This window comes from Betta splendens, chromosome 2 (assembly GCF_900634795.4).
Source record: "Betta splendens chromosome 2, fBetSpl5.4, whole genome shotgun sequence".
In the NCBI taxonomy this organism is placed as follows: Eukaryota; Metazoa; Chordata; class Actinopteri; order Anabantiformes; family Osphronemidae; genus Betta; species Betta splendens.
This window is the reverse complement of record NC_040882.2, coordinates 21,097,989-21,125,205: the sequence shown is the minus strand read 5'-3', so window position 1 is coordinate 21,125,205 and position 27,217 is coordinate 21,097,989. Positions and strand designations below refer to the sequence as shown.

At 48.0% G+C, this 27,217-nt stretch overlaps 2 protein-coding genes across 6 annotated transcripts in view; one reads left to right on the top strand and one right to left on the bottom strand.

Annotated features, from left to right (window-relative positions):
• gal3st3 (galactose-3-O-sulfotransferase 3) overlaps positions 1-18,396 on the bottom strand; it is a 23,276-nt gene extending 4,880 nt beyond the window's left edge. The window contains exons 1-3 of one of the 5 annotated variants that reach the window (XM_055506818.1): positions 16,067-16,580; positions 3,803-3,963; positions 52-154 (exon numbers count right to left, since the gene is read on the bottom strand). In XM_055506818.1, the coding sequence (XP_055362793.1) occupies positions 52-140 (89 nt within the window). In that variant the 5' untranslated portion in view covers positions 141-154; positions 3,803-3,963; positions 16,067-16,580. Of the gene's footprint in view, positions 1-51; positions 155-3,802; positions 3,964-4,887; positions 6,026-16,066; positions 16,581-18,057 lie in introns of those variants that run through there. The other 4 variants (XM_029128346.3, XM_029128337.3, XM_029128362.3 and 1 more) reach the window with 4 other exon arrangements.
• Positions 16,581-27,217, top strand: LOC114842654 (copper chaperone for superoxide dismutase-like). Its single transcript, XM_029128375.3, has 9 exons — positions 16,581-16,621; positions 22,855-23,056; positions 23,184-23,256; positions 23,704-23,841; positions 24,320-24,494; positions 25,532-25,592; positions 25,722-25,799; positions 25,929-26,032; positions 26,283-27,217. The coding sequence occupies exons 1-9, from the start codon at positions 16,596-16,598 to the stop codon at positions 26,440-26,442; spliced, it is 1,017 nt and encodes a 338-aa protein (XP_028984208.2). The 5' UTR covers positions 16,581-16,595; the 3' UTR covers positions 26,443-27,217.

The window sequence follows — 27,217 nt, the reverse complement described above, 5'->3', positions numbered from 1 at the left end:
GTGACAGAGGCTGTGTAACGTGCATACGTTGGCTGCGTCTCAATCACTCACCAGCTCAAATGGCCTCCGTGGTGGAGCAGGAGGCTCACCGTGCTGATTGCCACAAAGACCAGGAAGATCTTCTTCTGAGACATCTTCATCTGCGGCGCTACGACTGCGGAGGCAAAGACGGAGAAGAGCGTGAGTTAAGTGGATAGGTATAAAAAGGTGAAGAAGGAAAGTGTGACAACAAAGGAGGGAGGAAGGGGGAGGCTGAGGTGAGAGGAGAGGAGAGTGAGAAGCAGGAAGAAAGGAGAAAATGAGGGGGAGGTTCATGAGGTGGAAAGACGGACGAGAGCAGAAATGAACAAAGGCGAGGCGGACATTTTGTTTTGCTGATAATTGCTGGGATCCATTAGCAGGAGGTGGCTTTTGTCACGGTAATAATTCGAGGCATGATACCTCCGTCACCTGGCACAGCTGCAAGGACCACGTCGGGCTTTTTAAATCCCTGGCTCGGCCCGCGGACAGATGGCCCCGTCGCTCGGCCCTGTCTGTAACGAGGGCCGAGCGAAGAACCAGCAGCGCTTCACCGTCCGAGAGCTCGGTGTCACTTGACCCGCGCCGCTGAAACGCGACCACGCCAACGGAACCTGGGAAGGAGTCCAGGGCCGTCTCCGCGGCGTCTCACTCGCATAACAATGCCCAGCCACTGTCTCCTTGATTACACTGTTCTGATATGAAGCGACCCGCCGGGTCCGGTTACACTCAGCAGCTGTGGTTTGACTGTAGCACGCTTTTATCCAAATCATGGTGGAGGAGCGCGAGCGGCCACAGAGGAGTCCAGGGCGCTTCGGCTTGTTTTCCAGATGTCCCTGCTCTCGAGTGTTCAACCAGTCAGGTGCAGGGAAAGGCTGGAAACAAGCAGGACAGCGGCCCAGAGGAGCCAGACGGGCTCAGGGGGCGGGTTCCGGCCCAGGTGGTGCTACTGCAGTCAGATATAGGAAGGTGAGAGGACTAGCTGCTGGTTGGCTCTGCAGCATCACTAATGTCTGTGTTAAGCAAAGCCCCCCCGCTGGGCGCCCGCTGGTCCTCCAGGTCAGAGCTGACGGCTGACCTTGTGCCGAGCAGCCGGAGATTAAAAGAAAAGTGAATCCTGACATTTGTTTTTTCCACCTCCAACTCGCGCGAACAGCTGGGACTGTGCTGCCTCAGCAGCTGTGCTTATAAAAACAACGTGCACCAGTGCGCTAATCCCTCTCTGATGCTAAACAAGCGCCGATGCTCTGGCACTAATTGATGCACAGATTAATGAAGATGTCACAACTGGCTATTAGACGTGTGTGTTGATTCGGCCTCGGACGTTCGACGGCCTGTTGACTCATACTTTCGCGTCTTGCAGCGTTCCAGTGCAGCTGGAGTCATTAAGTGTGTGGCTTTAGGGCACCTTGACAGATGTTGTGGGAAGAGGGGTCATTACTTATTCATACACCCGGTGTATCAGCCATTACTGGACTTATTCAAACCCAGATCTGTGCTTTGCAGCTTTTCACAGAGGAGGGAACGGTTTGGGTTCCTCCACTAATTAAAATCACAGGGGACGCAGAGCCTCTGCCTCTGCCTCACACACCAGGGTAAAGTCTCTGCAGCTGTGCAGGGCCACAACCATCATTATCATCATTATTGATTCATCTGCTGATTGTTTAATGTCTGAAATGACAGGAAATTGTGAAAATGCCCCACAGATATTTGCAAAAGTCTAATCAACAGTGCAAAACCCTGTTTCTATTTGAGAAGCAAGAGTCTAAGACGCTTTTGCTATTTTTACTCAAAATATTAATCTGTTATTTCCTCTCGACTAATTGTATTATGCATCTGTAATTTATTTATTTGCATTGGAAAGAGGCCATTTAGACATCCTAAGGCTGCAGAAGCAACTGGCCGCCATTCCTCTGAGAGTAAAAGTAGCCCACGCAGCGAGGCCTTGACAAATTGTTTGGCTTTCAGCGTCAAGATCCGCCACCCAAGATAGCGGATCGGGTCCTTGGGAGTCGATTCGGACCGAGTCAAAGCCAGAGTGAGCCAAAAAACCCTCAATGAACAGAATCCTGAACAAATAACCAAGGTAACTACTAGCAAAAAACGTAAGCTAAGGCATAGCATGACGCGGCTAGCGGTACAACATGAACAAACGATAGCTAGAAGCATGGCTTGAACAAAGGAAATGGGACTGATTCCAAGGAGTCTACTGAGTGAGAGCGAGGGGAGTGGGCATGGTCCAAAGCATGGTGAGGGAGAAGGTGTGGTCCAGAGTAGGAGAAACAGAAGCCCAGGATCCTGACATTCGGAGCAGGACTTAGTTTGTTATGAATGGATTCTTTTATAAGTAACATGCTGAGATTGTTATTTGCTACTACAGTTCACCGTGGCTTTGAGAGAAAGCCATATCTCCACCTCGCAGAGGCGGCATCGAAGCACTTTTACAGGAGGAGAAAAGCTCATTTGTAGCCTTTAATAAATAAAATGTCCTATTTTCTGAACATGTTTTTCCCCTTTACATCGTTCCTGTGCCGGGTGAGCACGGTTCTGGGCCTGTACCTCTAGAAAAAGCCATTTGCTGCCATTAAATCTTGTACAGAATGAAAAACAACCTCCAGTGACTTGAAAACTGCCTTGGCTAGATAATCCATCACATTAAACATGACACCTTAATGTGCTTCTGCCACACTTTCTGTTTTATTCCTCTTTCACTGTGCCCGAGTCGAGGCTTTTCATATCGTCATGTCTTCTCCTGTCTGTCAGCCGCCTGACGACCCGAGGCAGATGTGAAAGCCTGTTACCCTCAGCAGGCGCACCGAGAGATCTGTCCAGATTTGGGAGGGAAGGGACCAGACGGGAGTTTGGGTGATGTGCTTTAGAAAGAGGAGGTGTGCTCACATTCAAATTTAACACACAAAGAAAAATCATTGTGTGGTTCTGTGTAGTAGCTACAGGACCCATGGCACTCATTGACCACTTTATTAGGTTCACCTGTTCAAAGCAGCTCTAGCATTCTGTACTTTGCACTGAGATAAGGATCATCATCCAATGGCCTCAATAATACAGATATTAACTGGTCCTGGAACACATGCGCAAAAACCTTGAGCTGTCGGACGATAACAGGCAATTTATTGAGATAAGTGATTTATTCAGAGAAGAGGTTACACCAGCAAAACAGACTCAACTAAATCAAAAAATTTTAAATTAATAAGGGACAGAATTGACAGTAAATGTCAATTCAGCTTTATTTACTGTAAGTACAGTATTGCCAATTCACAACAAATTATTCTTATAATTGTAGTCAGTAAATCAAATACGCGATAATTTAGAGTTAATATAGACATGCTGATTAAGGCAAAATTTCTTTGCATAACTTAGTTGTGATTAAGTCTAAGAAGCAGATATTTGGAGGAGTTCATTATTGAAGTTTAGTTGATATGAGACACATGACCCCCACATGAGGAACCAGACCATTCTCACCATCAAAAGGATATTTTCTGTTGAGGAATAAATTATTTTGGCTTTATTCACATATTTCAGCTAATGATAATTCACTAGTTAAGCAAGTCTCAAACCTCATATCTAATGTAACCATGAAGTATTTGAATTGTTACAGCTACATTTAGCTCTGTGAAGTTATTTGCATGAAGTGGGACAGGATGAACTTCTCATCACTAGTCTGAGACATGTCACCTTTTCCAGGCTAGTCAATTACATTTAGTTACACTGGCTTCCTGCGCTCAAGCTCCGGGCCAATTTGCATAAGAAAATGTCAACGTAATACCTGTTCTGAATTACGCTTTAATGAAGAGAAGAGCAGGGATGGGACGGGACGAGACGGCCTGATTCAGAGGTGCACCGCAGCGCTGGGGCTGATATGACATGAATTCATGCGGCAGAGGTGCAGCGGCTGGTGCGTGCGGTAAGAGGAGCTGCTCCGTAGCCCTGTCAGGAAGGTGAAAGTAGATCATGTGTCACGGAGAGTTAATAAGAAAGGGATTTAAGTGGCTTTCAGTCGGCAGCCTGGACTCTCCCCCTCATCCACCCTCGCCACCAACACTCCAGCCTCTTTAATTAAAAAGCTCTGATTGGGTTCCTCTAACAATCGCTGCAGACATGAAAGCCGAGTGAAAAGAAAGCAGATCCGTCGCTTAGCAAACAATGATTTAAAATAAGAGAATAGACAGCAGAAGTGCGTCGCGGATTGATTTAATGATTAGGCGAGGGTTAAATCCACAAGGAAGAGTGTTCGGTAAAGGATTTCAACACATGACAAGTAGGTGAGGAAGCTTCTTTAGAACAGGCCTCAGGGTTGTGGTTCCTACAGTATTATCCCATTGAGTTCCTGAGGATGGTGCTGAGGAATCAGCACTGATCTGCACTGGATGGACCCATCTGTCCCAATCCGCCACACAAGATGGCGGATCGGGGCTGTGGAAGTCTGTTTGGACCAAGCCAGACCCAAGTGTGGGCCATGAATCCATGAAAACAATTTATTTTAAACCAAACTCAAACACAAAACACTCCTTTAAAACTAGCAACTTGCTGTGAACAAACTGAGAGCTAGCCTTGGCATAAGCGAATAGAGGGCTAGCAGCATGGCATAAATGAACAGAGGGCAAGCAGCATGGCATAATCAAACAAATAGCTACCAACATGGCATGCATGAAAAGGCTAGGGTACGGCATGAGCAAACGTGGCTAAAGCAAACTAGCGAAATGGCGTGAGCAAAACACGGTTAAGGCTTAACATGAACAACAAGGCTACTGCAAGACATCAATCAAAAAGATGGGTGCCTTTGCACGTCTTACATGCTGAGCAACGCGTGACTAACGGAGCCCATCAACAGCCCCAAATGCAGTAACCGACCTGATGTGAGCAGTGGTGAGAGATGAGGTGATAATGACCCAGCACCCAGTGCCGGGCTGCAGGAGTCTTTAAAGGGAGGCAGAGGGGAAGCACAGGTGTGGAGAGTTGGGCTGATTGTGAGGAGTCTACAGAGGGAAAGTGGGGGAGTGGGCGTGGTCCAACGCGGAGGCGTGGCCTGGTGATGGAGAAGGTGTGGTCCAGGGTAAAAACAACAGGGTGGCTGGCTTTAGCCAGGGCCAGCCAGAATCCTGACACCAGACTGATCAGAGTGGGACATATGAGACTTAGATTATGTCGTATAGCTGGCACACAAATATTAGAAATTCAGTTTAATGTCTCACAATTGTAAACTCACTAGAAATAATAAAAGATCTCCACCACCTCCTAATGAAAACGCTGGCATATGAGCTGCTACAGGAAATGCTCTACTCCATCTGCAGGTGTGTAGCTGTGTTTCATTAAACCAAAACAAGTTAATAACTCAGGGAAGCTGCCGAGGTTGAAAAGAAGCACAGATTTGAAGCTGGTTTAAGCTAAAGAAATTTAGATTTTGCATTAACATACACAGAAACCTAAACCTCTCACCTGCTCCTCCACATGAGCAGTGTTTTGTTTTCCTGCGACTGTGCGGCCATTTTTATTCAGAGCCTGTGGGGCTGCGTACACAATGTGACTTTAGATGCAGGTGTGTGCCTGAATTACTCTCACATTTCTCCCTGTAGGTGATTCCAACTTTATCGCTCCCGTTCATTTTTCCTCCTATCTCTGCTATATTTCTGCCGGTTTGCCTTCGTTTCTCCCAGAGGTCTTTTCACTTTTCCTGCTGCTGCTGCTGCTGCCGTTTGAAAAAAAATTCTATCTCTAAAATGTCAATGAAAACAAATGGAAGAAGTCTGGGCAGAGTTTTGTGTTGGGCTAAGTTCAACGTCTCTAACGCAGAGAATTACTTACAATACAAACAAGAGAAAATAACACACACGCACTAATGCACGAGGGACGCAAGTGAGACAAACAATGCCTACAATACATGACACAGGAACAGAAATAACAAATTTAGTCCCTGTACAGTTACACAGATGTTCACTACACATGCTCCCCCCCCGGACAAACACGCACACACACTGCAGCCTAATAAGCGTATGAAGGTAGCTTCATGCTCAGCCCTCCGAGGCAACAGCAGCTGCTTCGCTCTATGATCTTGTCATCTGTACTGAACCCACGTGATGACCTTTGACCTGCCCCCAGGGACAGTTCAACCTCAACCCAGTAGTAGGGTTTCAGGAAGAAAACACAAACAGTAAGTCACGTGCGCGCAGTCGTGTTTTAAACTCTGACCCCCGGGTGCCTACAGTGCGTCCTCGTGCATCCGCGCTAGCAAACATACCACAGCGGCCGCAACACTCAATACCTCGTGAGCATATGTCGGCGTGCGGCCATCGTACGCAGACGCACAGCTGTTCAGGGCGCAGCCTCCAGCGAGACGAGCCTCTGCGCGGCTATCAGAGACGGGGTGATGGCTGCTGAGCACAGACCTGAGGGCTGCATCCGCATTAGCTCTGCTCTTCATGTGCAAAATGATAATTCGCTACCTGCTCGATGATGCGCAGGCTCTGATGGGCAATAATGCGATGTGAAAAATCTGCTACTGTAATATTCAGATGTTCAGTGACACGGGGAAAGTTTCAGCCAAAATAACATTTGAAAGATGTTTAGATTATTAGTATTCTACAATACACTCCACCATTGGTTTATTGCTGAATGTAGTAAACAAACCTTGAGCAACAAATTGCTTCTAGTGTTTTGTGTTCCCACCGTATTTCCATCAAAGCTCTGCTGAATTGCAGCGATAGCAGGTTGTAAACAGTTTCTATTGACCCCTCTGAAATAGAGCTTTGCTTACAGCTTGATGTGTGGATTATTCAAAATTGTGATATCAGATGTGACATCATTTACATTATTACTACTAAGTTCAGTGACTCCACTCGACTGGATTTCATGAGGTGACCTTGACGGCGCAGGAGGAACAACTGGCCAGACTGCGAACAGCTGCACCCTGACATGGAGGTCTGCATCACCTCCACATCTGCAGCCGCTAAGGGACAAAGGCTTGACTTTTGTATGATTTTAGGATCTATTTGTGAGAGAGAGAGGGAGAGAGCTGGGCTTTTTATAAACAGTGTTATGCTACTGTATAAATCATGAGTGGGTTCTTGTGGAGGGTGAATAAAAGGCATTGGCCTCTAAGAAACTCGTTCTAAGAAATCCCTTCATCTTCCAGGAAGGACGTCTGCTTACGTCTGAGGCTTTATCTCTGAAATCCTCAAAAGCAATCGGAGTTATGAGGCCTGATTTTTTTGCAGCCGTGCCTCTTTGACTGCCCTCCTTCCTCTGCTCAACCCTGACACTTTCGGCTTCTTGCTGAAGCTCAGACCGGAGATATTTTTAAACCCATTTCCTACACTTAGATGGCTGCATCAAGAGGCTGCTGTGTGTATAATCTGCGGAGATGCGCCGTTGAAAGCCCTCAGACCTGTTTTTGAATATGCTTCTTGCTCTTTGTGACGAGGCCCTACATCAGCGAACCGTCTGATGAAGTCAGATAAAACCAAACAAGTGCATTGTGTTTGTTTTGTGTGGTTCAAGTATTTTGTGTTGTGTTCGGTGCTCATGAGTCAATTTCAGTTTGTTAAGGTAACTGTGTGAGATTAGTGAAAATATATCACCAGAACTTTCAAAGTGAGGATCGCTGTGTCATCACGCCCATCTTGCGTTAACGTGTAGTTCGGGAGCGCGTTGTGCGTCGGTGTTTTCCGATAAGCCCTCCAGCTCCTGTATCTACGTCGTAGCTCAACCTGGGCGTCCTGGCGATAAGCGTTGTTTATGACTTCTGTGCTCTACTGTATGAGGTGTCGATGCGTCCGCGCTGCTTCGGGGTGAGTGAAATACTTCGTTTTAAAAAAGCCTCCAGATAAGAAACATCTCAGCTTCTCTCCGTATCGCTGCCTGTTCCTTTATCACTCTCCCCACGGTTTCCCTCCAAGCCCGATTACTTTAATCTGAATTGCACTGACTCTGCCTCCTCCTCTGTGCTGGACCTTTCTCCTCTCCATCAGTTCAGCCTACATCCCTTTATCTGCACAGCAAAGACAGTCAGGGCTGTCTGGCTGCGTTTCCATGGTGCCCCTGAAGCACCCACCCTGGTCCCCAACCTCTTAGAGATACAGAGGAAAGCAGATTCAGAACGACCGCTTGCCTGCGCTGGAGCACGCATGTGTGTGTGTGTGTGTGTGTGTGTGTGTGTGTGTGTGTGTGTGTGTGTGTGTGTGTGTGTGTGGATGAGTGCACCTGGGACTGTGTCTGGATCATTACTTGTCTGCAGGGTAGACTCCCCGCGGACCCACAGATACAGGCTTTATCTCACCATAAATGACCCCCAGGAGAGAGTGATGAGCGAGATGGAAGGAGGGGGAGAACGGGGAGGAGGGTGGAGGTGAGGAAGAACAGAGGAAGTGAGAGGGACTGGATTAGCGGGAACAAAGAATCAGCGAAGACGGAAGGAGAAAATGAAAGAGGCTCCAGACTGATTGAGCGAACAGAATCAACATCAGGCCTTGTACTTATTGATGAAAGCCTTTTAGATTATTTCTTAGCGGCAAGCGCGTTAAGAAAAACCCAGGGAGGAAGAGGAGGCAGGGGCAGAAAACATCAGCACAGCGTTACAATGTTATGTGTGTGTGTGATAATAAAAGCTGGTCACTGCTGGTCACTTCAAACGACGACGGCAGCAGAGCAGAGTGCTTTTCAAGAGGACTTCACCAGGACCGTGTGAAGGCTGATCGAATGGAAGCCAGTCAGACACCATGATCGACGCCACCACTTCCTCCCAGGAGCGAAACCCTGTCAGCGAGCGATGGGAGCTGCTGCTTAGCTGCTGTTTAACCGCCGTCTGAAGCCCCTTTCACACATGTTCAGTCACATGCTGCATGTCAGGCTAAAACCTCAGGAGAGCAGTTTTACAACGTGGGCTTCACTTTCAGGAGAGAATTCATTCTGAACCAAGGCGGAAACGCCGGCTCGACGTTTTTAAACAGCAAAGGCGGCCGCTTCAATTTTCTCCGGGCTTTGTCCAGAAATGAACAATCAATCGTTTTCTACTTATTACCAAGCCCTCGAGTGAGCTGCAGAGCAGAACGCCTCAGCGGGCGCCCAAATAAAAAAGCCATTTGGATCATAAGCACTCCACACTGTGTGTGTACAGGAGGGCCTCACAAACAGCTCCTTTGCATTTATATGGATCCCAGGGAAACTCTTCTTAGCGAATGAATGTGATGTCTGAGGCCGAGTCCTCGCCTCCAGTCGACCTGAGTCCTGACCTGCAGAGTCCATGGCGTCGGCACGCGCTTTGATTTCGCCGCTGTTCCTAATGTAATCGTATGGTTTCACAAAGGCCCATCAGCCTCTGCTTTGCTCTTATGCTCCGCGCCAATTACTCGAGCAGAGCCCAGAGAGCGGCGCGTTCGTTTGGACCGCAGCCCGATTCGTCAGGCGGCGCCGTGTTCTGCTGCAGCGGGAGAGAAAACATGTACCGAACGCTGGCAGGACGCTGCACTTCACAACGACCCCTCGCCACAACTCTCCACTTCATCCCGCTGGAAACGTCTCGACCTCGCGGAGCTTTGAGCACAAAACCAAAGAGGCTGCGAGCGCCGCAATTAAGCGGAGGAGCTGTCACGACTGGGGACAGAAGGAGCATTAAAGCCTCCTCAGCAGCGGAGCCGAACACGCAGCCGCCGGTTTGAAAAGGCTCGGCGGCTTTCATCAGCCACCGCGGTGGAGCCGCGGCAGCGTGGCCTTTGGTGATTAGTGGGAGCAGAATGAAATGCCTGCAGGAGGAGGATGCAGCGCATGCGCCTGCAGACGGGTAAGTGGTTGGTTGATGATCAAAATGCTTTTCACAGAGGGACGCTGGGTAAAATAAAGACGTCTGGCTGTGAACCGTGGGCCTCCAAGCATATCGATCAGCCTTTGGAGCAGGACGTACATCAGTTCTTGTGGCTTCATGTTATTTATTTTCTAGCACATAAGCAACTACGTCTATTCCGTTACCTTTCAAATGTCACTTTCAAGTTTAGCTCAGAGACACCCGGTTTATTCATCCTGCTGCGGGAGTTGGATTACTGACAGTGGACACGCTGGCCTCAATTATTTACCCAGCCAACGTCTTCCGCATGTTTCTTCACCCGGTCGGCCTTCGTCTGATTTGCACCGCTGCTGAGGAACTCTGACCTGACGCCGTCCACCCCGGAGGCGACCCACAGGCCGACGCCGGTGGAGATGAACAGGCCCGAGCTGCAAGAATTACCCGCATGGTGCAACAGCTGAGAGCCAGCAGCAGCGCCGCTGCTTTCACACCCACACGGCTTCGTTCAGCAACAAACACAGGCTAATGCGCCGATAAGCCGCCGCGCAAGCAGCAATAAGCAGGATCAATACATACGAGATCAATGCAGCATCTCTGATAGAGAAAATCCCTCGGAGTAATTAGACGGCACTCGAGGAGCCGCCGTCCTCATTCATATCCAATTATGACTGGGTTAAATGGCCTTTAATGGGCGCCTAGTTTGTTGATTATTGCCCTGTTTATCATTCTGAGAGAAGAGACGTCCCTGGTTAATTCTGGCTGCCTCCGCTGTGATAATTGAGAAATTAAAAAGCAACAAAGCCATAATGTTGTGGTGACGTGTGGAGGAATTAAGGGAAGCAACAGGCAGAGAGGACGTCCACCTCCACCACAGTGTTTCAGCTCCATTATTGTGTTGGAAGTGGAGCTGGGCGCCTCTTGGTTCGCTTTTCCCTCTGCACTGACACTAGACTGCATCAGGCTGCATTGCCTGCGTCAGCTTCAATTGTCAGGATCCGAGAGCCGTGAGCAGCGTCTGTCTGTACTTCAGACGCGCGGCCAGAGAGTCTGAATTATTAACGGAATCAGTGGAACAATAAGCACGCTGTTCCCACAAGTTCCCCCATTCTAAAAATGTCAAAAGCAGATGGGCCGGCTGCCCGTGGTGAAAGAGACGAGCGAGAAATGGGGAGAAACTAATGAGGCAAGATAGAGAATGAATTAAGGAGTTGTGAGAACTTCAAAAATGCAAATGAGCCCCTTGAGGTGAGACGGGAGAGTTAGTGAAATGACTTTAAAGGCGACGTGTGATACTGCGACACATCATGGCATCACTGGAGCTGTGATAGTGATGGAAAAAGGAGCAGGTGGGCCGGCAGAGATTTGGAAGGCCAACCGTCACACAGATGCAAGGCAAACAGAGGGAATGCGTTGAAATCAGAGAAAATGGTTGTGGGAGCGCTGGAGGTCGTCTGGACCAGCGACAGACACCTGTTACCACCACAGGCTCAACAACCAAACAACACGGAACCAGTTCACCAGGATCTGAACCTAAATGTGCCCTTAAAGCACCAGAGTCCGAGCTTGGACCCAGCAACCATGCAGAGCCACCAGGACCGGGCCGCCAGACGGGGCAGAAACAGCAGCGGCCTCCTCTGCATCAAACCCTGATCAGATTTCACACACCAATTGAGCATCTGGACCCAAGGCCCGCGCGCCGTGGTGCCGGTGCTGCAGGCTGCGCAGGCAAAAGGACAGAGTGAACCACACGGAGGCGCGTTGGGATTCCACTGGAACATCACAGCATTTACTTTCCCAAGCTTCCCCTCAGCCAACATACGGTTTACGCTGGTCAGAGTCGGAGCTGTCGCCACTCTGCAGCGAGAGATCTCTGATCAAGCCTGTTTTGATTAATGAGAAATGTCAAAGACCTGTTGAAATGTCACAAAATGTCACGATTGTTCAGGATTTCATTTTTGTCTGAAAAAGGAGTTGGTGATCCGGGATGCAATAATTACAAATGTTATAAATATATAAAATATGTGTCACCAACCAGTAGTCACTCTCGATGTGTTAATTTCAGATTGGATCTCATATCCTTCAATTAGTGCTTTTCAGCATTTTAGAGCCAAAGTGTTTCAAGACAAGGAGGCAGCATTTTTTTCAGATTTCATGATTTGGTTTGTTCACATCTCCTCCCTGAATTAGGAGAGTAGGATGCTATTATTCCCCCCAGTAGACCCAGTTGTTAGCGTGGTTCACGGTGGTTAGTGGACACACAGGGGTCCTCGCGGGTACAGAAGCAGGGTCAGACCTGTGTGTGTGAGGACACAGACAGGTCCAATGGCCTCAGGACGCCTGAATACAAAGCACCAACCTTCAATAACACCCACAAACATTCACGCAGGTAAATATATCAAAGGCCTCAGGCAGCAACAACAAGCCTCAGAGGGCCCGAACGCCTCGTCGTGCAGGAGAAGCAGTCAAAGAAAAGGAATCAAACGCATTAACGTCTGTGTTTATGTAGTTTATCTCCCAGAGTCTACAAAATAAATCAGATCATCCAGCAAAGAAAAGCCTTCTGATATCTTTGGGTTTCCCATAACAATAAATTTTCCAGCTTAAACAAACAAAACTGAGGTTTTGAGGTGAAATCCCATTACTGTTGGAACAAATCAGTGTCAGTCCCAATTTCACTGCTTTCAAAATCCTGCCATTTCTTCTGAAACCCCCCGAGACGCAGCCTGTGTCTAAACCGACCTCTGAAGACAAAGCACCAACGCGCTCCCCATCAGCTGTGTCGAACCCAGACCCTCCAGATGAAGCCCTCCTTTGAGCCAGACGCTGAAAGGCGATATTCGCCTCCGAGGCTCCGGTTTCTGGATTATTTCGTGCGACCGATTCTATAGATAACGTATCGAATGGCCGGTTGTTCCGGACCCGAGTGGCTACGGCCACGCGGAGCAGCCCGGCCTGTTTGATGTGGAGCGAGCCTCGTCTTTCTCTTCGCAGCCGGTTTGTGTTTCCTCTGGGTTCATGGGAAAAAGCACCGTAAACAACACGCCCAAATCTCCGATCGTAGCGGCGATCGGCCTCGTGTCGAGCTTCGGGTGGGAAACTCCAACGAACGGAGGACGGGAGCTTTAAAAAGCGTAAACACGACCTCAGGGGGCGACGGGGCTTTGATTACATTTAAAGCAGTAATCAGTGTTTATACAATGGCTCTAATCTAATGCAGTTTCTCACTTCAATTTACACATTGCGACTTGTAAGTAATAGTTTACTAACATCATTCTGTAGGTGGACTCCCATCTCTATAATATGATCATAGCACTTCTATTGAACGTCGGGTCCATAGGAGTACGTACGGTAATGACTGTAAAGCAGCATCTGGACTGAATCTGATCATCTTATAGCTCGTGGGCCCGTCCAGCGCCAATCGCGCTGAGTGGGCCCACGGCGCTGAATCGCATGCGCCGCAGGGCTGAGCGTGACACTCGATCCGTTATCATTACGCCGGTTCCGTATCGATCGGCGGCCCGTCTGGCTCGCGTCCATGTCGGGGGTTCGCTGGCGAGTCTGGACCATGAGGATTTGTGACGCGGCGGCGATTTGTGTGTCCAGGTCACCTGCCCGCCCTGATATCGCTCCGCTGTTTATCCAGCTTTAGAAACCTGAACCTCCTCCAGGCCGCGGATGCTGCGTGGCCTCTCCTCGCCAGAGGTTTGAGCCCAGCTGACTCGACCCGACCCGCCGTCCTTCACGCCCTCAACAACATGCTGATGTGAGTCTGTCGCTTCGGCCAAAACAGAGTCAACAGCGTCAACACAGATGACCCATTCATTTAGCTTATTGTTCTGGACAAGTTTACTAATGATATAAAAGAGCGTTTTTTCTCATGAAAATCATACTTTATCTGCAGAATGGATTTGGAGGCGAGCAGCAGGGTCATCCAGAGCCCGGACTTTGTCCGTAATCTTCCAGCCCAGACCGCTTTAATCCAGGGTCTGCTGAAACCCGGCAGAGGGACGTCCACGCCGAGGGCAGCAGCCTGGAGCCGGGCCCAAACCCCGAGCAAACGCCCGTCCATCTGTTTGCAGACAGAAGCTGGACTACCAAATTAAAAGCTTTCTAGATGTTTGGTCTCCTGTAACATCATCACAGTCTTCACTCGCTCATTAGTGTCCAGGTGCAGGCCTTCGCTAATGGACAGACTGTGGTCCGGCCGGGGCTGATGGGGAATCAATAGGACTCAGTGATAGAAGAAGGAAGGTATGGAAATTCATCCCAACTTCAAACCCTTTCCATGAACATGCCTCACCTCTAATCTTATTACTGATCTGAAATATTGAAGCGCTGCCTCTTCATCTAAATCAATCTGATCCCATCACAGGGATAAAATGCACCTTTGCACTAATGCATCAAAGTGGCTGAAAGTTGGCCAGTGTTCTGTGTTTGTGTGTGGGTCGCTCACGCCCAGCATCAACCCAACAGGGGCTCAAGAGCGTGTGTGTGCGTGCGTGTGCGTGTGCGCGTGTGTGTGCGCGTGTTGTTGCATCTGGCTGGGGTCAAACCAAAAGGTTTGTTAACATGGAGCATTAATCTCGCTTGGGCTCACATCCACACGTTGCATAAAAAAAGACACACACACACACACACACACACACACACACACACACACACACACACACACACACACACACACACACACACACACACACACATTCCAGTTCACTGTGAGGAGCTCAGATGCCCACCAGTCAATTTTTAATCACAGGCGCTTTAATCACTCCGGCTCCATTAATGCGCATGAAAAAGACCTGCTGATCGTGGCGGCGGAGACAAGCACGGCGAACGCCTGCACCCGAGGGTCGTCCACTCCAAAGACTGGACCTGGTGCTTCCTGCCGTCATGTTGTCTGCTGCCCTAAATCACCATCAGGAGGGTTTTTCCCCTTGTCATGTTTCATTATTCCCAGTAATAATCCCGTCCGACTTGGCCTGGCAGGTTAAATGAAGGTTAAACAACAAGTCAAGGTGAACTAAGTGACTCTGATTCAGCCGGCGTTTGTACGAATCAACCTGACATCTTATACAATAGGAGCGAAGAAACCTCAAGGCTTAACTTCCAATTGTTGTTATTATATTATTTAATTTGACTATTTGATCACGGTTTTAATTATAGAAATGTGCTTATATAATATAAGACATTTTAAGCAGATAAAAGCTTATTTTCACATACTCTAGGGTCAAATCCTCTTGCTCAAGGGCACGCTTGTGTCTGAACGTCTAAACATTCTATTTTAGGGCAACATCTGCAAACAGCCTGACTGGGAAGAATAACGGAGTGAGTGTTACAGCAGTTTTCCTGGGAAGCAGTAAACAGTTGTGTGTTTTTGGCTGAGGGCCTGAGAGCAGTCACGTCCAGGGACGCCGCACGCTGAGCCGTGTATCATCGACTAATACTGTAGAAATAACCCTCTTTCCCCGAGCGTTGCCTTTAACGGGAGGCCTCTGTCCAAAGAGACTCTCATGATGAGGTTCAACGCGGCGACGCAGTTAATCTTCAGCACAACACACTTCATCATATTGACTTTTCCAAAGATGCTTCGTGTGTGTGTGTGTGTGCGTGTGTGTGTGTATGTGTGTGTGTGTGTGTGTGTGTGTGTGTGTGTGTGTGTGTGTTTAGGAGTATATGCGTGTCCTCTCTCTCCTAACCCCCTCTCAGCCTCTATTCTTACTCCCTGCATTGCTATTCTCCAAAGTGAGCGCACATTCATCACTGGGTCTGTTTCGTTCCAGTGGACGTGTCAGAAAAAAAGAACCTTTTCAGGTCTGTGCTTGTAAATGACCTGTCGTAAAACACTTTATTAAGCCAGCTCCCGCCCTCGTCCTAACTGTCCTGGCTGAGAACACGCAGACAGACAGGCTGAAGTCAGGTGGAGGTATTATAGTGACACTTCCCAAGTTCCTGTACGCTCGGTTTGCAAATAATAATATAGAGGTCAGTGTCATTTTTTCACCTCCTAAATGTTTAACTTCTCCTAATGTTTTATTACTTCCCTCTTATTTTGAATGCTCTTTTACCGAGATTTCGTTTTTTGTCATGTGGTTTTTGATTACTGTCACGTGATCTGCCTTTAAACTGAGGTTTACCAGCTCCTCCACGTCGGACTTCGCTCCGTCTCGGTCGACGACGCTCTGTAGGAGTGAGTTTGAAACCCCCGCGATCGGATTTAAGGTCTGTGGGCGTTTTTCTGCCTCCAGTTCTATTACTTACTTGTAGTGGATGGGGCTGTCAGTTCACCGCGTCCTTCTCTAATAACTGGACGCGCCGTCAGAGGAGAGCGGACCTGAATCGGGACCTGCGCATCCTCTGCTGCCGCCTGAGCATCAGTGACGCACGCGTCTCCGGACCACGAGCGCTGCGTCCGTTTCAACTCGTTCCTGTCCAAGCTCCTACTTCCGCTCAGCCGTCGAAGCCGCTAATCTCACCTCTTGTCTTGGTTTAATACATTCTTTAAAAGTTGTTAGGACCCGTTGAGTTCCAGCTGATTCCGGGATCAGGCGTCTCGGACTCCGACTCGCAGCACTTAACGCTCTGCAACGGCTCATAACGGCTCTGGCTCTAATCCGCCTTTTGTTGCTAACAACAACTCACATTCTAACACATTGTCCCACATTATCACATGACCCCATAAAAAACTTTATGGACGCGTGTGCGCCTTTATTATCATCCAGTCAGTCTTTATACGTGTCAAACACGTATAAAGACGCGGACACGTCCAATCAACAGGTGATGGTCCAGGATGACAAACAGACAGTGGGAGAACAGGTGCAGACCGTGTGTGTGTGTGTGTGTGTGTGTGTGTGTGTGTGTGTGTGTGTGTGTGTGTGTGTGTGTGTGTGTGTGTGTGTGTGTGTGCGCTCTGTCAAATGACTACCTGCTTTATTGCGGATGCCTTTGGTCCACATCTGCCCCACGCACAAATAACGGCTGACAAACCTTTATGAAACTACTGCTGGGTGATTTATATACGTAATGTTACATTATTCTGTCTCTGTATCAACGTGTGGCGACTCTCCACTTACAGTGTGTTGTTCGTTTTCGCTTTTTTACCTACTAAACCAAGTCACAGGTTAGAACGTCGGGTTTGGCTGCATTGCTGTATTTCACATTCACACGCCACAAAAACCAAATCATCGCCTCCCTGTGCAGCTGAACGCGCGTGAAGGGCCCTTCTCGAATGAGGGACCTGTCACATCACATCTGCCGGCTCAGCCTCCCCTTACACTGATTTAACAGCTTTTCAAATGACACCTCGCTTCCAGGCTCCCGCCTGCTCCACGCGCGGCCTGGGTCACGGCACCGACACCGTCCGCGGTGGGTTTGTTTGCTGTGGGGACCGGGGCTCGGTGCGGTGCGGCCGGTCGATCCCGGACAGCGTTAATCCCCCACGCATTAAATCCAATAATTAATGTGAGTGGCTGCATATAAAGGCCGGCGCCAGTCAGGACGGATGGACTTCATCTAACTTTCATCCAAACCCAAACCGAGCACCTCCATCTGCCTCGTGGAAACTATCGAGCCCACACTGAGCTATCGGGGTTAGTAGCGCAAACTACACCCAATGAAGCTCCGGATATAAATAGTTTGTCATTAATTGCTGCCCCCCTCTCTCGTCCTCGCGCATCAGTGGGTTCGCGCTGATAATCTCGGAGCAGTTTAATTAATTTGTCGGCAAAGGTGTTCGCGCGCGCTTAATCTGACTGAACAGGACAAATCAATCATCCTGACAAGCCTCGGCACAAACGCGATAAACATTGTTTCTCTTCACTCATCCCCATAATACACAACACGCGCGCGCGCGCGCGCGTAACGCTTGTTAAGACTTAATAAACAACAGAAATCTCCCCGGGAGGTCTCACACCGCGAGATGTGGGCCAGATCAGATTAGATTCGGGGGTCGTGCTGGATGAAATCACTCCGCCGCGCATTCCCACAAAAAGGCACACATGTGGCCGTGGACCGTCACAGCGCCACGGCGAGCGTCACCCGTGCACCCGTGGACCGTCCCCACGCCGCCACGGAGCGGCACGGAGACACAAACAAACACGCGAGCCTTTGTGATAACGCCTCGTGTGCCACGCCAGCCCCGCGTTCTCCTTCACGGCACGCGGGACGTGTCCACCGCTCTGCCGCGGGGATTAAAGACGCCATGTAGGACGGAGATGGGGACATTACACAAGAGTCAACGCGCCGCCGCTCACCTTTGTCATCTCAGAGACGTGACGGTCGTGGCGGTGATTTGTCCTCGTGCACGGGCTCCGCGTCCCGGCCAGCCGGCTGCCTGCCCCCGCTCTCCTCCCCTCTCCTCCTCCTTCTCTTATCGCTTTATTTTTGGCAGAGCCTCCGGTCCTCCTCCTCCTCCTCCGCCTCTGAGCCTACACTCGCTGCTTCGGTGCCGGCGCCGTTCGGTGGTGCCGCTTGGTGCCGTGCACGCGTCGCGGGTCCGTGCAGCAGCCGAGGTGGTGCCCGTCTGTCATCGCAGGCTCCTCGCCACTCAGCTCCTCGCGCGGCTCAACGGCAGACGCTCTCTCTTTTGCCCCCTCTCTCTCTCCCTCTCTCTCTCTCCCCCTCTCGCTCCTCGGTAGCCAATGCGCGTGTTTCGTCTGTGATGCGGGGATGATGGGCCGTCGCTTGGCACGCGGGCACACAACAAGCACATATGGTCCACAGACACGCGCGTGCACATTAACGCGCATGGACAACCTTAACGGAAACTCGCCCATGCGCCAGTAACATTAATTAAACGCAATATATGATAGATGATGGAGTTTAAAACAACTTGTAGCCCCCCCCCTTTAGTGTGAAATCCTCCGACCATGTTAATGAGGGTCATTTGAATTTGAACTGAAACCTGATGACAGGCTCATATGGAAATGAGCAGCAGTCAGGGGCGCATTGTGGGACCCCGGGCTAATGGAGGAGCGGGGCCTCTCTCATGTATTATTCTCAGCCTTCACCAAACAAAGATCATTGTTGGGATAATACATGACACAGGTTATTTTCCCTTCGCTTGTACCACAAGCCCTTTCCTTGGCTGCTGCTGCTGCTGCTGCTGCTGCTGCTGAGTGGGTGAGCGGCAGAGAACAAACAAGCCCCTGTCACCGTCTCAGCGCCTCCTTGCGAGCGTCCCTTTGTCCGTGTCTCGCTAGGTGAGTGACGGCCCGGACGTCACGTCTGAGCACATTCCAGTCCTCTGATTCGGTTCTGGTTCGTTCCTCACCGTGACCTCACTGCGCTTTCCTGCATGCTGGGTCATGACGCACGCAGGTTGAGCAACGATCCGAACTCGTGAGCGATATGATTTAATGAGGTGCTGCGTTGCCGCCTCCACACGGGTCATTATTCATGTAGGAACAGGAGCCCTGACTGATTGGGCCACGCCGTCTCTTCTGCCTATTGATCGTCTCTGTGATGAGCTGTGGAGCTGCTCTGCAGCTTGTTAAACCGTCCCGGCATCAGAATTTATTGCGCTCATTGTTTTAAGCTTATTTGTGGCTCAGCAGCAGTGAATGACGTCTCTGTGCTGAGTGGACAAAATCCGTTTCAGGCGGGAGCTTCCCTCGGTTTAATCTCTTGCATTTCTGAGGCCTGTTGATTCATCGAATGTGTAAAAACATCCGTTTGCATTTGTCACTTTCTAGTCAGCAAATGTTACAGATTAGTTTTTTGCATTGTGAACGTTAAGGACTTGAGGCCTGTGTGCTCCCTGGGCCTCTGGGGGGGGGGGGGTCTCTCTCCTGGACGCCGTCCACACGGACACGCTCGGCTTCATCCTCCATTTGAGCCGTCAGGCTGCAATCAGCAGACGCCGGGAGCTCTCTGGCTGGGCTGCGCCACAACCTCAACCTCCGTGGGGTCCCTTACACCCCTAACAGGCCCCACCGCTGCTCTCGGGAGCTGAATTATTCAGCGCGATGAGGTTATGGTGGGTGTCGCCGGCAAAGCGTGGACAGGGTCATCGGTTTGATTCTCTCTGGAATCAGACGAGCTGTAAAAGGTATGCAGCTCTGTTTGGACACTGAGAAAGAAGCACAGGGGCTGCGACCTCTGGCCATTTTCATGTTTTTACATTAGTCAGTTTTTTTCTACTTTGAGGAGGATGATGCGTTTGTGCAGAGGTGTTTTGCTGCCACTTTACTCCTGTCTTTTCAGTCCATTCTCCCTTCTTTACGAGGGTTAATTAAATTCCAAAGCGAACCCTCTGGAGGACAGAGCGTATTAAAACCAGTCTGGAAGGCAACAGAAGGACGGGGACTCTGGGACGCTGAGTGCTGGACAGAGCAGCAGTGACCACCTGACCAGTGTGACTGTAGGTATTTGATAATAGAACACAGACGTGTTAATGGTTAAGTCCGTTAGATCGTTTTAGGATCCTGTACAAAGTTAAACCTTTAACGAGGCTTATGGCCACAGAAGACAAAGACGTTGCGGTGGGTTTAACTGTAGATATGAGATAAGAGGGGAGCTGAACTGAGCACGCTTGGACCAAGGTTGCTTGATGTAAATTTGATGCCTGTTTATGGGGAGTTGGATTTCTCCAACTCCCCATAAATGTTGTTTGCTTAGTGGTCATGAAACGATTGTTCTTTGATAAAAGTGTCTTTTCCCGTCTGCGTTCTGTTTGTACAGATGAATGTGTGCAATATTTTAAAGGTTAAATGCTGGGAAACACCAACATGGATGTAGATCATTAATTTCCGTGTCTGTTCCTGTTTCGCTCGTCTTCCCTGTCTGTGCTCTGCAGTCCAGCAGCTGCGTGATGATGCTAAATGAAAGATGACTTTGTCTGTTCTGATTGAGCTGAACACATGATTTACATGTGTGACCGGTTTGTCAGGTGTTTGTCCCGAGCTTCTCTCTGCACGATAATGTATCTACTCTCGTCTCTAAACAACTTACAGCCATTTGCGTTGTTTCTTCTGGCTGCATCACCTTCTTGGAAGTTTTTAATAGGAAACACAACCTGCTGCTCGGCGCCAACGGCAGCAGAAGAGCACACATAGTGCCTCATTTAGTGCACATCAAACTCCACTGTTCCAAACAGGCTTGTCAACTCCATCCCCTCCACAGCCACAACCTCCTCTTTGTCAGACTCCTTGTGCAGACTGGTCTCGTTTCTCCAGCTTTGTCTTTTGTGCCTCTTCTTCCTCGTTCCTCCGTCTGCCTTGAATGCTTGCTGCTATTTACTGGCTATGACTCGGCTGTGGACAGTGTAGTGATTGGGTTTCATGCTGTGTGCGCGCTTCTGCACGCATATTTGTGTGCTAATGAAATCCCCCTCCCCTGGGCTCAGGTGTCTCTGCCTCCGCTCCTTTGAACAGAGAGCTCAGTGCTGAGGATCAGCGTAAGGGCAGAGGCTTTAGATCGTTTCCCATGCACCGAATAAATTAATCGCTGCCGCGAGAGTGTGAGTATTGGAGGAAAAAGCAGCACGCACTTAAAAAGCCTGTGAAGCCATTTCGAGATGAGGGCACGCTGGCTCAAATCTCCTCATTCCTGCGGTCATATTACTGAGGTCAAAGGTCAAAGTCAATGAGCCACCACATACAGAAGGAGCTGTGTTCTAGCTGGGCTGCCATCCGGCTTTCTACTGTGTAAAACATCGGCCTCTCTGTGTTGTTCAGTTGTAATGACGGACGTGTTTCTGGATCAACACACATGTTGCGCGAGAGGCAAATTTGTGCCACTTTCTGAACTAATCGAGACAAATTTAAACGGGAGAGGTTCCGATTTAGAAGCTTTTATTTTAGGCTTGTGACCCAGATTTTACGCGACATCAGGGTCCTCCAGTGGTTTATCTGTGGTACAGTATGTATGGACACACACGTTTTAGCTCCATCTGTGAAGCAGTCATCAGCTTAGTGGTTGTCGGCAATATGCAAGCTTTAATCTGCAAATCAACTTTGTGACAATAATCTATAAACATTATCAAATTGGATCGAAGGCTGCCACATACTGGAGGAAGCAATCATCATTACTGCCTGCTGCCACGGAGGAATCAATCACTACAATCATCTGTCTCCTCCTCCTCCCACCTGACTGTGGTAAAAACCATTACGGCTGATTTCTGTTCTGCTTCTATGTTCATATACCTGCAGTGGTACTTGTATTATTATCATAGCAGTAATTTGCTCGTTATATGAATACCTGGAGTTAAATGTGTTTTTCCAGTCTCTTAGCAACCACTGGTTTTGCTCACTTTACAGCAGGTTGTAAATCTGCTTAAAGACATTAGAAACATAGGTGGTACAATGAGATGCAGCTTCCTATGAAATGTCTTGAGTCACATTGTGGGAAGCGATGGACATCCATCAGCAGCTACTTTGTGGCAATATATTTTTTCAGTTGAAGATCCTGAGGTTTCATTATTGTTGGACAGTTTCCTTCCCTTCTGTATGAATAACAGCTCTGTCAACCTGTTATTTGACTCATTTTTCCCTAGAGGGGAAATTCAAATGTGTCAGCAGTGCAGAATAGAAATAAAGGTAGAAGTCTATTTCTGCCACAAGACAAAAAGGAGGAAAAGTTTGACATGTAAAAAAGTTCATTATGATGAGTTATGCGATAAGGTAAATTGTTTGATAAAATAAAACTTGAATTTAGTCAGCATTCAAAATTATTTCTCACAATTTTGATTTACCACTGTAGGTGATTGTTGTTCATTATGAATACAAATTTTAAAATATATCTTATGTTACTGTATAATTATAATACTGCATACAGCTCTACAACCAATGGTGTGTACTAATGCAAATACTGTAAAGTAAAGAGTCTGCACGAGCTGACAGCTTTATTTAAATAGCACATTTTATACAGGAAGGTGATACAAAGCAATTTACATGTATGTAAACTGACATAGTCTACTGCAAAGGCATCGTTAATATAGAGGAAATGAGCCAAAATGTTAAACTAATGATAATAATTATAAACTAGATGATTAATCTCATCTCACATGAAACAAAAACATAATTTTTCCATTGAATTTTCATTTTCTGCAGTTGCGGGACACCGACACCCGGTGGCGGTAACGTGCGGAGCGTCGTCACCGTGACCTCACCAAGATGGCGGCTCCTGGCGGCGGCCACAGTTCCTTGGTTCGCTTCCGTTTCTGAAAAAGTGGGAAGTTTCCTTTTCAAGACACTGTTTTTCGCGCAGGCGGTGACGTGCGGCCACGGAATGGAGTCGCAGAGACCCACCAAGGTTTGAGCGCCTCTGCCTTCGTTTCTTACCTCGTGTCGTGCGTTGTGACAAAGTGACGGCGCGCGTGATTCGGCTGCAGCTCGGGGTTGTGCGGTTACAGGTGTTGGCTGTGTTCTCTCCCTCACAGCTGGAGTTCACGGTGCAGATGACGTGGGAGAGCTGTGCTGATCGGGTCAGAGCTGCTCTGGACGGGAAACCGGGTGAGGGAGCACGAGGAAAGGAGCAGCCCCCGGTGTCTCGTAGTAGCGCGACATTACATATATATCTACCCAGCACAAACATAAAAACACGCACAACCCCACTTCACTGTCTTATTCTTGTGCAAATAAATAAAACTAAACACTGTTAATATTCAGTAGCCTTTTGTTGAGTTGCAGTTTAAATAAGTTTGACATGTACTCAGTTCAGGTGACTGCTCTTTATGCAATTACATATATATATATATATATATATATATATATATATATATATATATATATATATATATATATATATATATATATATATATACACACACACACACACACACACATATATGTATATATATGTTAATTTTCTCCGCTGGGTCCCCTACATTAGCTGCGGCTGATATTAAAATGTTGAAACTCAGGCTAGAAGAAATGAAACTGGCTTTACCTTGTTGGCAGGAGTGAAGTCGGTCAGTGTTGACGTGGGCAAGGAGCAGGTGTTGGTGGAATCCGCTCTGGCCAGTGCAGAGGTTCAGGCTCTGATAGAAAGCACCGGACGCAGGGCTGTGCTGAAGGGCATCGGAGGATCAGAGCGAGGTGAGAAACGACCAGGCGCTTTAGAGTACTGACAAACTTTGTAGTTTTGTGTTTATTAACGTCACTTACTAAATCCTCGTTTTATGTATGTGAAAATGTAGAAATCTGTAAATCCAGGCTAACCAGTCTTACAATGGTGCCGTCATTGACTTCACTGCTGAGCAAAGATTGCAGATAACTGATCCAGTTGACACATACACTAACCAGCCACATAATCACAGACAGCTAAAGGGAATAACATCTTCATCATGGCATCTGTTAGTGGTCAGATATCTCAGCTATCAAATGAATTTCATCCCCCTCTTGATGAATTATATGCATGAAAATGTGCTGGTATGAAGATATGAGCATGTGACAAATGGTGACGACTGAACAACCTGGTCAGAACATGCTCAGAACAGCAGCCCTGTGGGGTGAGGTCATCATCGGCTGTGCTCCTAGGAAGGAACAGCGGTGAACCAGTGATTTATTCTTGCAGACCTGGGGGCAGCAGTGGCCATGATGGCTGGTGTGGGACCAATCCAGGGGGTGGTGCGTTTTTTGCAGCTGTCTGAGGAGCGATGTCTGATTGATGGGACCATCGATGGGCTGCAGCCTGGACCTCACGGCCTCCACGTGCACGCGCTGGGGGACCTCACGCGGGACTGCAGCAGGTAGGGGCACCAGGCGAGATCCTGTTTGATGTGATCCTCACATAAACATAGCATTAAATACACAAGCTGCACTCATGTGAAAGATTCTGTAGGTGCTCTATTATTTAAAGTGGAGTTACCCTGTAAACAATTTAAATCAGTCAGTTCTGTTTGCATTCGGTGTTGATCACCAGAGGGCGTTTAGTGAAGCCTTAAGCTCTTACAAATGTGTTGAATACATAATTCATTTCTTTTGTCTATTAAACATGCACACAGTGTATTAAATACACTTGTCTTATAATGTATTATGTATTTAATCCTATGGCCTCTGCAGCTCATAATGGCTTGGCCACTCCTTAGTTAAGCTTTTAGTAATTTTTTTCTTTTTTTCATCATTTTACTAATGAAAAGTTGAAGCTGTCAGAATGACGCTAATACGACTATATGTTTTATTAATGAGGTCACAGTGGGAGCTGGAGTCGTACTGGAGTATGTTGTGTTTTACGATGTAAAAAATTAATGAGGAAGCCAAAACACAAGAACCCACTGTCATATATTAAATGTGGCCATCATCCGCTCGGAGTCATAATACTATAGGCTTGTGTAAAGGGGTAATGGTCCTTAATAATTCTCGTAGTGCTTCAGAGCTTTAGTGGATTCATAATGTTTTTTTATTGCAGTTGGACACACAACACAGTGCTGAAGATGCTGGGAGTTGTAGATAACCTGCCATCCTATGTGGTTTGGTCTTAAATAAGTTCATAATAACAGTCAGTTATGAATGAATGTTATTGTTTTCCTCATTTTACCAGTTCTTGACACATTTCTATAAAACAACCTGAGTCCTGTTGAGTCCTGCACCATATCTATTGATTTACAGTCAGAAAATCAATATCTTATATTGAGAAATGTAAACACTAACAGATTGATTCAACTTTGACAGGGAAACCAGACACACATCACATCGTTCAGACATCTGATCTCAGTTCATATGTGGCTGTTGCAGTATCTCACTGTAAACATACTGATATAGCAGGTATGCAATGTCTCCATTACAGTTGTGGAGAGCACTACAACCCGCATGGAAGACAACATGGATCCCCAGAGGACTCTGAGCGGGTATAGTAGAGTCTGATTACTGAGCGCTCTGTTAAAGTCGGCATATCAGTAGATTTCATTTATTTATCATTAATTTCCTTAGTGTTGTTTGGTCTGTCTTTTTAATTCTATGGTTGTGTTGTTGATCAGCATGTAGGTGATCTGGGAAATGTTGTTGCTGGACCAGATGGCAGAGCAACATTTAGACTAGAGGACAGCCAACTAAAGGTAAAACGCACGCACACACGCACGCACGCACGCACGCACGCACATACGTAATTCAGGATGTTAACATCCAGTTCTTAAAAAAAAATATCCCAAAGCGGCTTTCAGCTCCATTTCTGCTCCACGTTGCAGGTGTGGGATGTGATTGGCCGGTCCCTAGTGGTAGATGCACAGGAGGACGACCTGGGTCGAGGTGGTCACCCTCTCTCCAAGCACACTGGAAACTCTGGGGAAAGGTGAGTCAGCAACAGTATATGTTAGTATTAATACACTTTTGGAATTTCTTGGCTCCAACTCTGGTAACGTTGGGCCTGTGGTGCATTCTCACATGGCTTCTGGTTTAATTAAGACATAATGCTGTTATTAGGATTCAGAACTCGAATACTTAGAAGTGATTAAAATCTTCGCCAGCAGAAAAGTCTCCTTCGAATGATAACCTGTTTGGACAGAGCTACCAGTAAATGAACCCCATCTTGTTTTCTCCAGGCTGGCCTGTGGCATCATTGCCCGCTCAGCAGGCCTCTTTGAAAATCCCAAACGGATCTGTGCCTGTGACGGGATCACGCTGTGGGAGGAGAGGGACCGGCCCATAGCCGGGCCAGGTCGAAGCAAGGCCAACGCAGAGACACCGGCGGCACACCTCTGAACCTGGGACACCAACACCGGCAGTGCTTTCAATAGAGCAAGCAAAGAAAAAGGAAGAGATTTGGTGATTGCTCCAGAGCTGAAGCGAAAAGGATGGAGGAACACGTTTCCCCACAGCCAAAGAAAAATGGCCTTATTTTCTTGGAAATGATCTCTGATGAAATCAGATGCTCTCAGAGCTGCAGAGAGCATCCTCTGAGGCTTTTAAATGCACTAAAGGAGATCAGTGAAAGTCTCCTCTGATTATCTGAATGTCTGTAGATGCAGGTCTGTGTAAAAGCAGACACTTCTGAATAAGTCAGAACAAATAATATGTATGTGTATTTGTATGATGTGCCCATCCACACAGTCATTCCAGTGGAGGAAGCTTTGAAATGTGCAGTCTGCTGTTAATGTCTTCATGTTTGCTGTTGCTGAAGGCATCACTATTGGGACGTACATGTTTTTTTCATGGAGCGTCTGAATAAGCCTGTTGGATTTCCCTGTAAATGTTCAGCTGGTTTTCTTTTGAGTCTGAGGGTTGTATTAAAGACTGTTGTTTAATCCTTAGCTTTCCTCAAATAGGTTTAATTAGACATATAACGAAGAATAAATGGATATTTTTAAGAAGTTGTAAGTAGAGAGCTGTTGTAAAGTTTTGCACTTGAACTGTCTTCTGCAGCGCGTGTCACGCTTCCTGTGCGCACATAATGAGCTTCCTCACTTGTTGCTCGTCCCTGCGCCTCGGCGCTGGCCTTTTGTCCGTCCAGCGGCTCTAATAAATGAAGCAGACATGT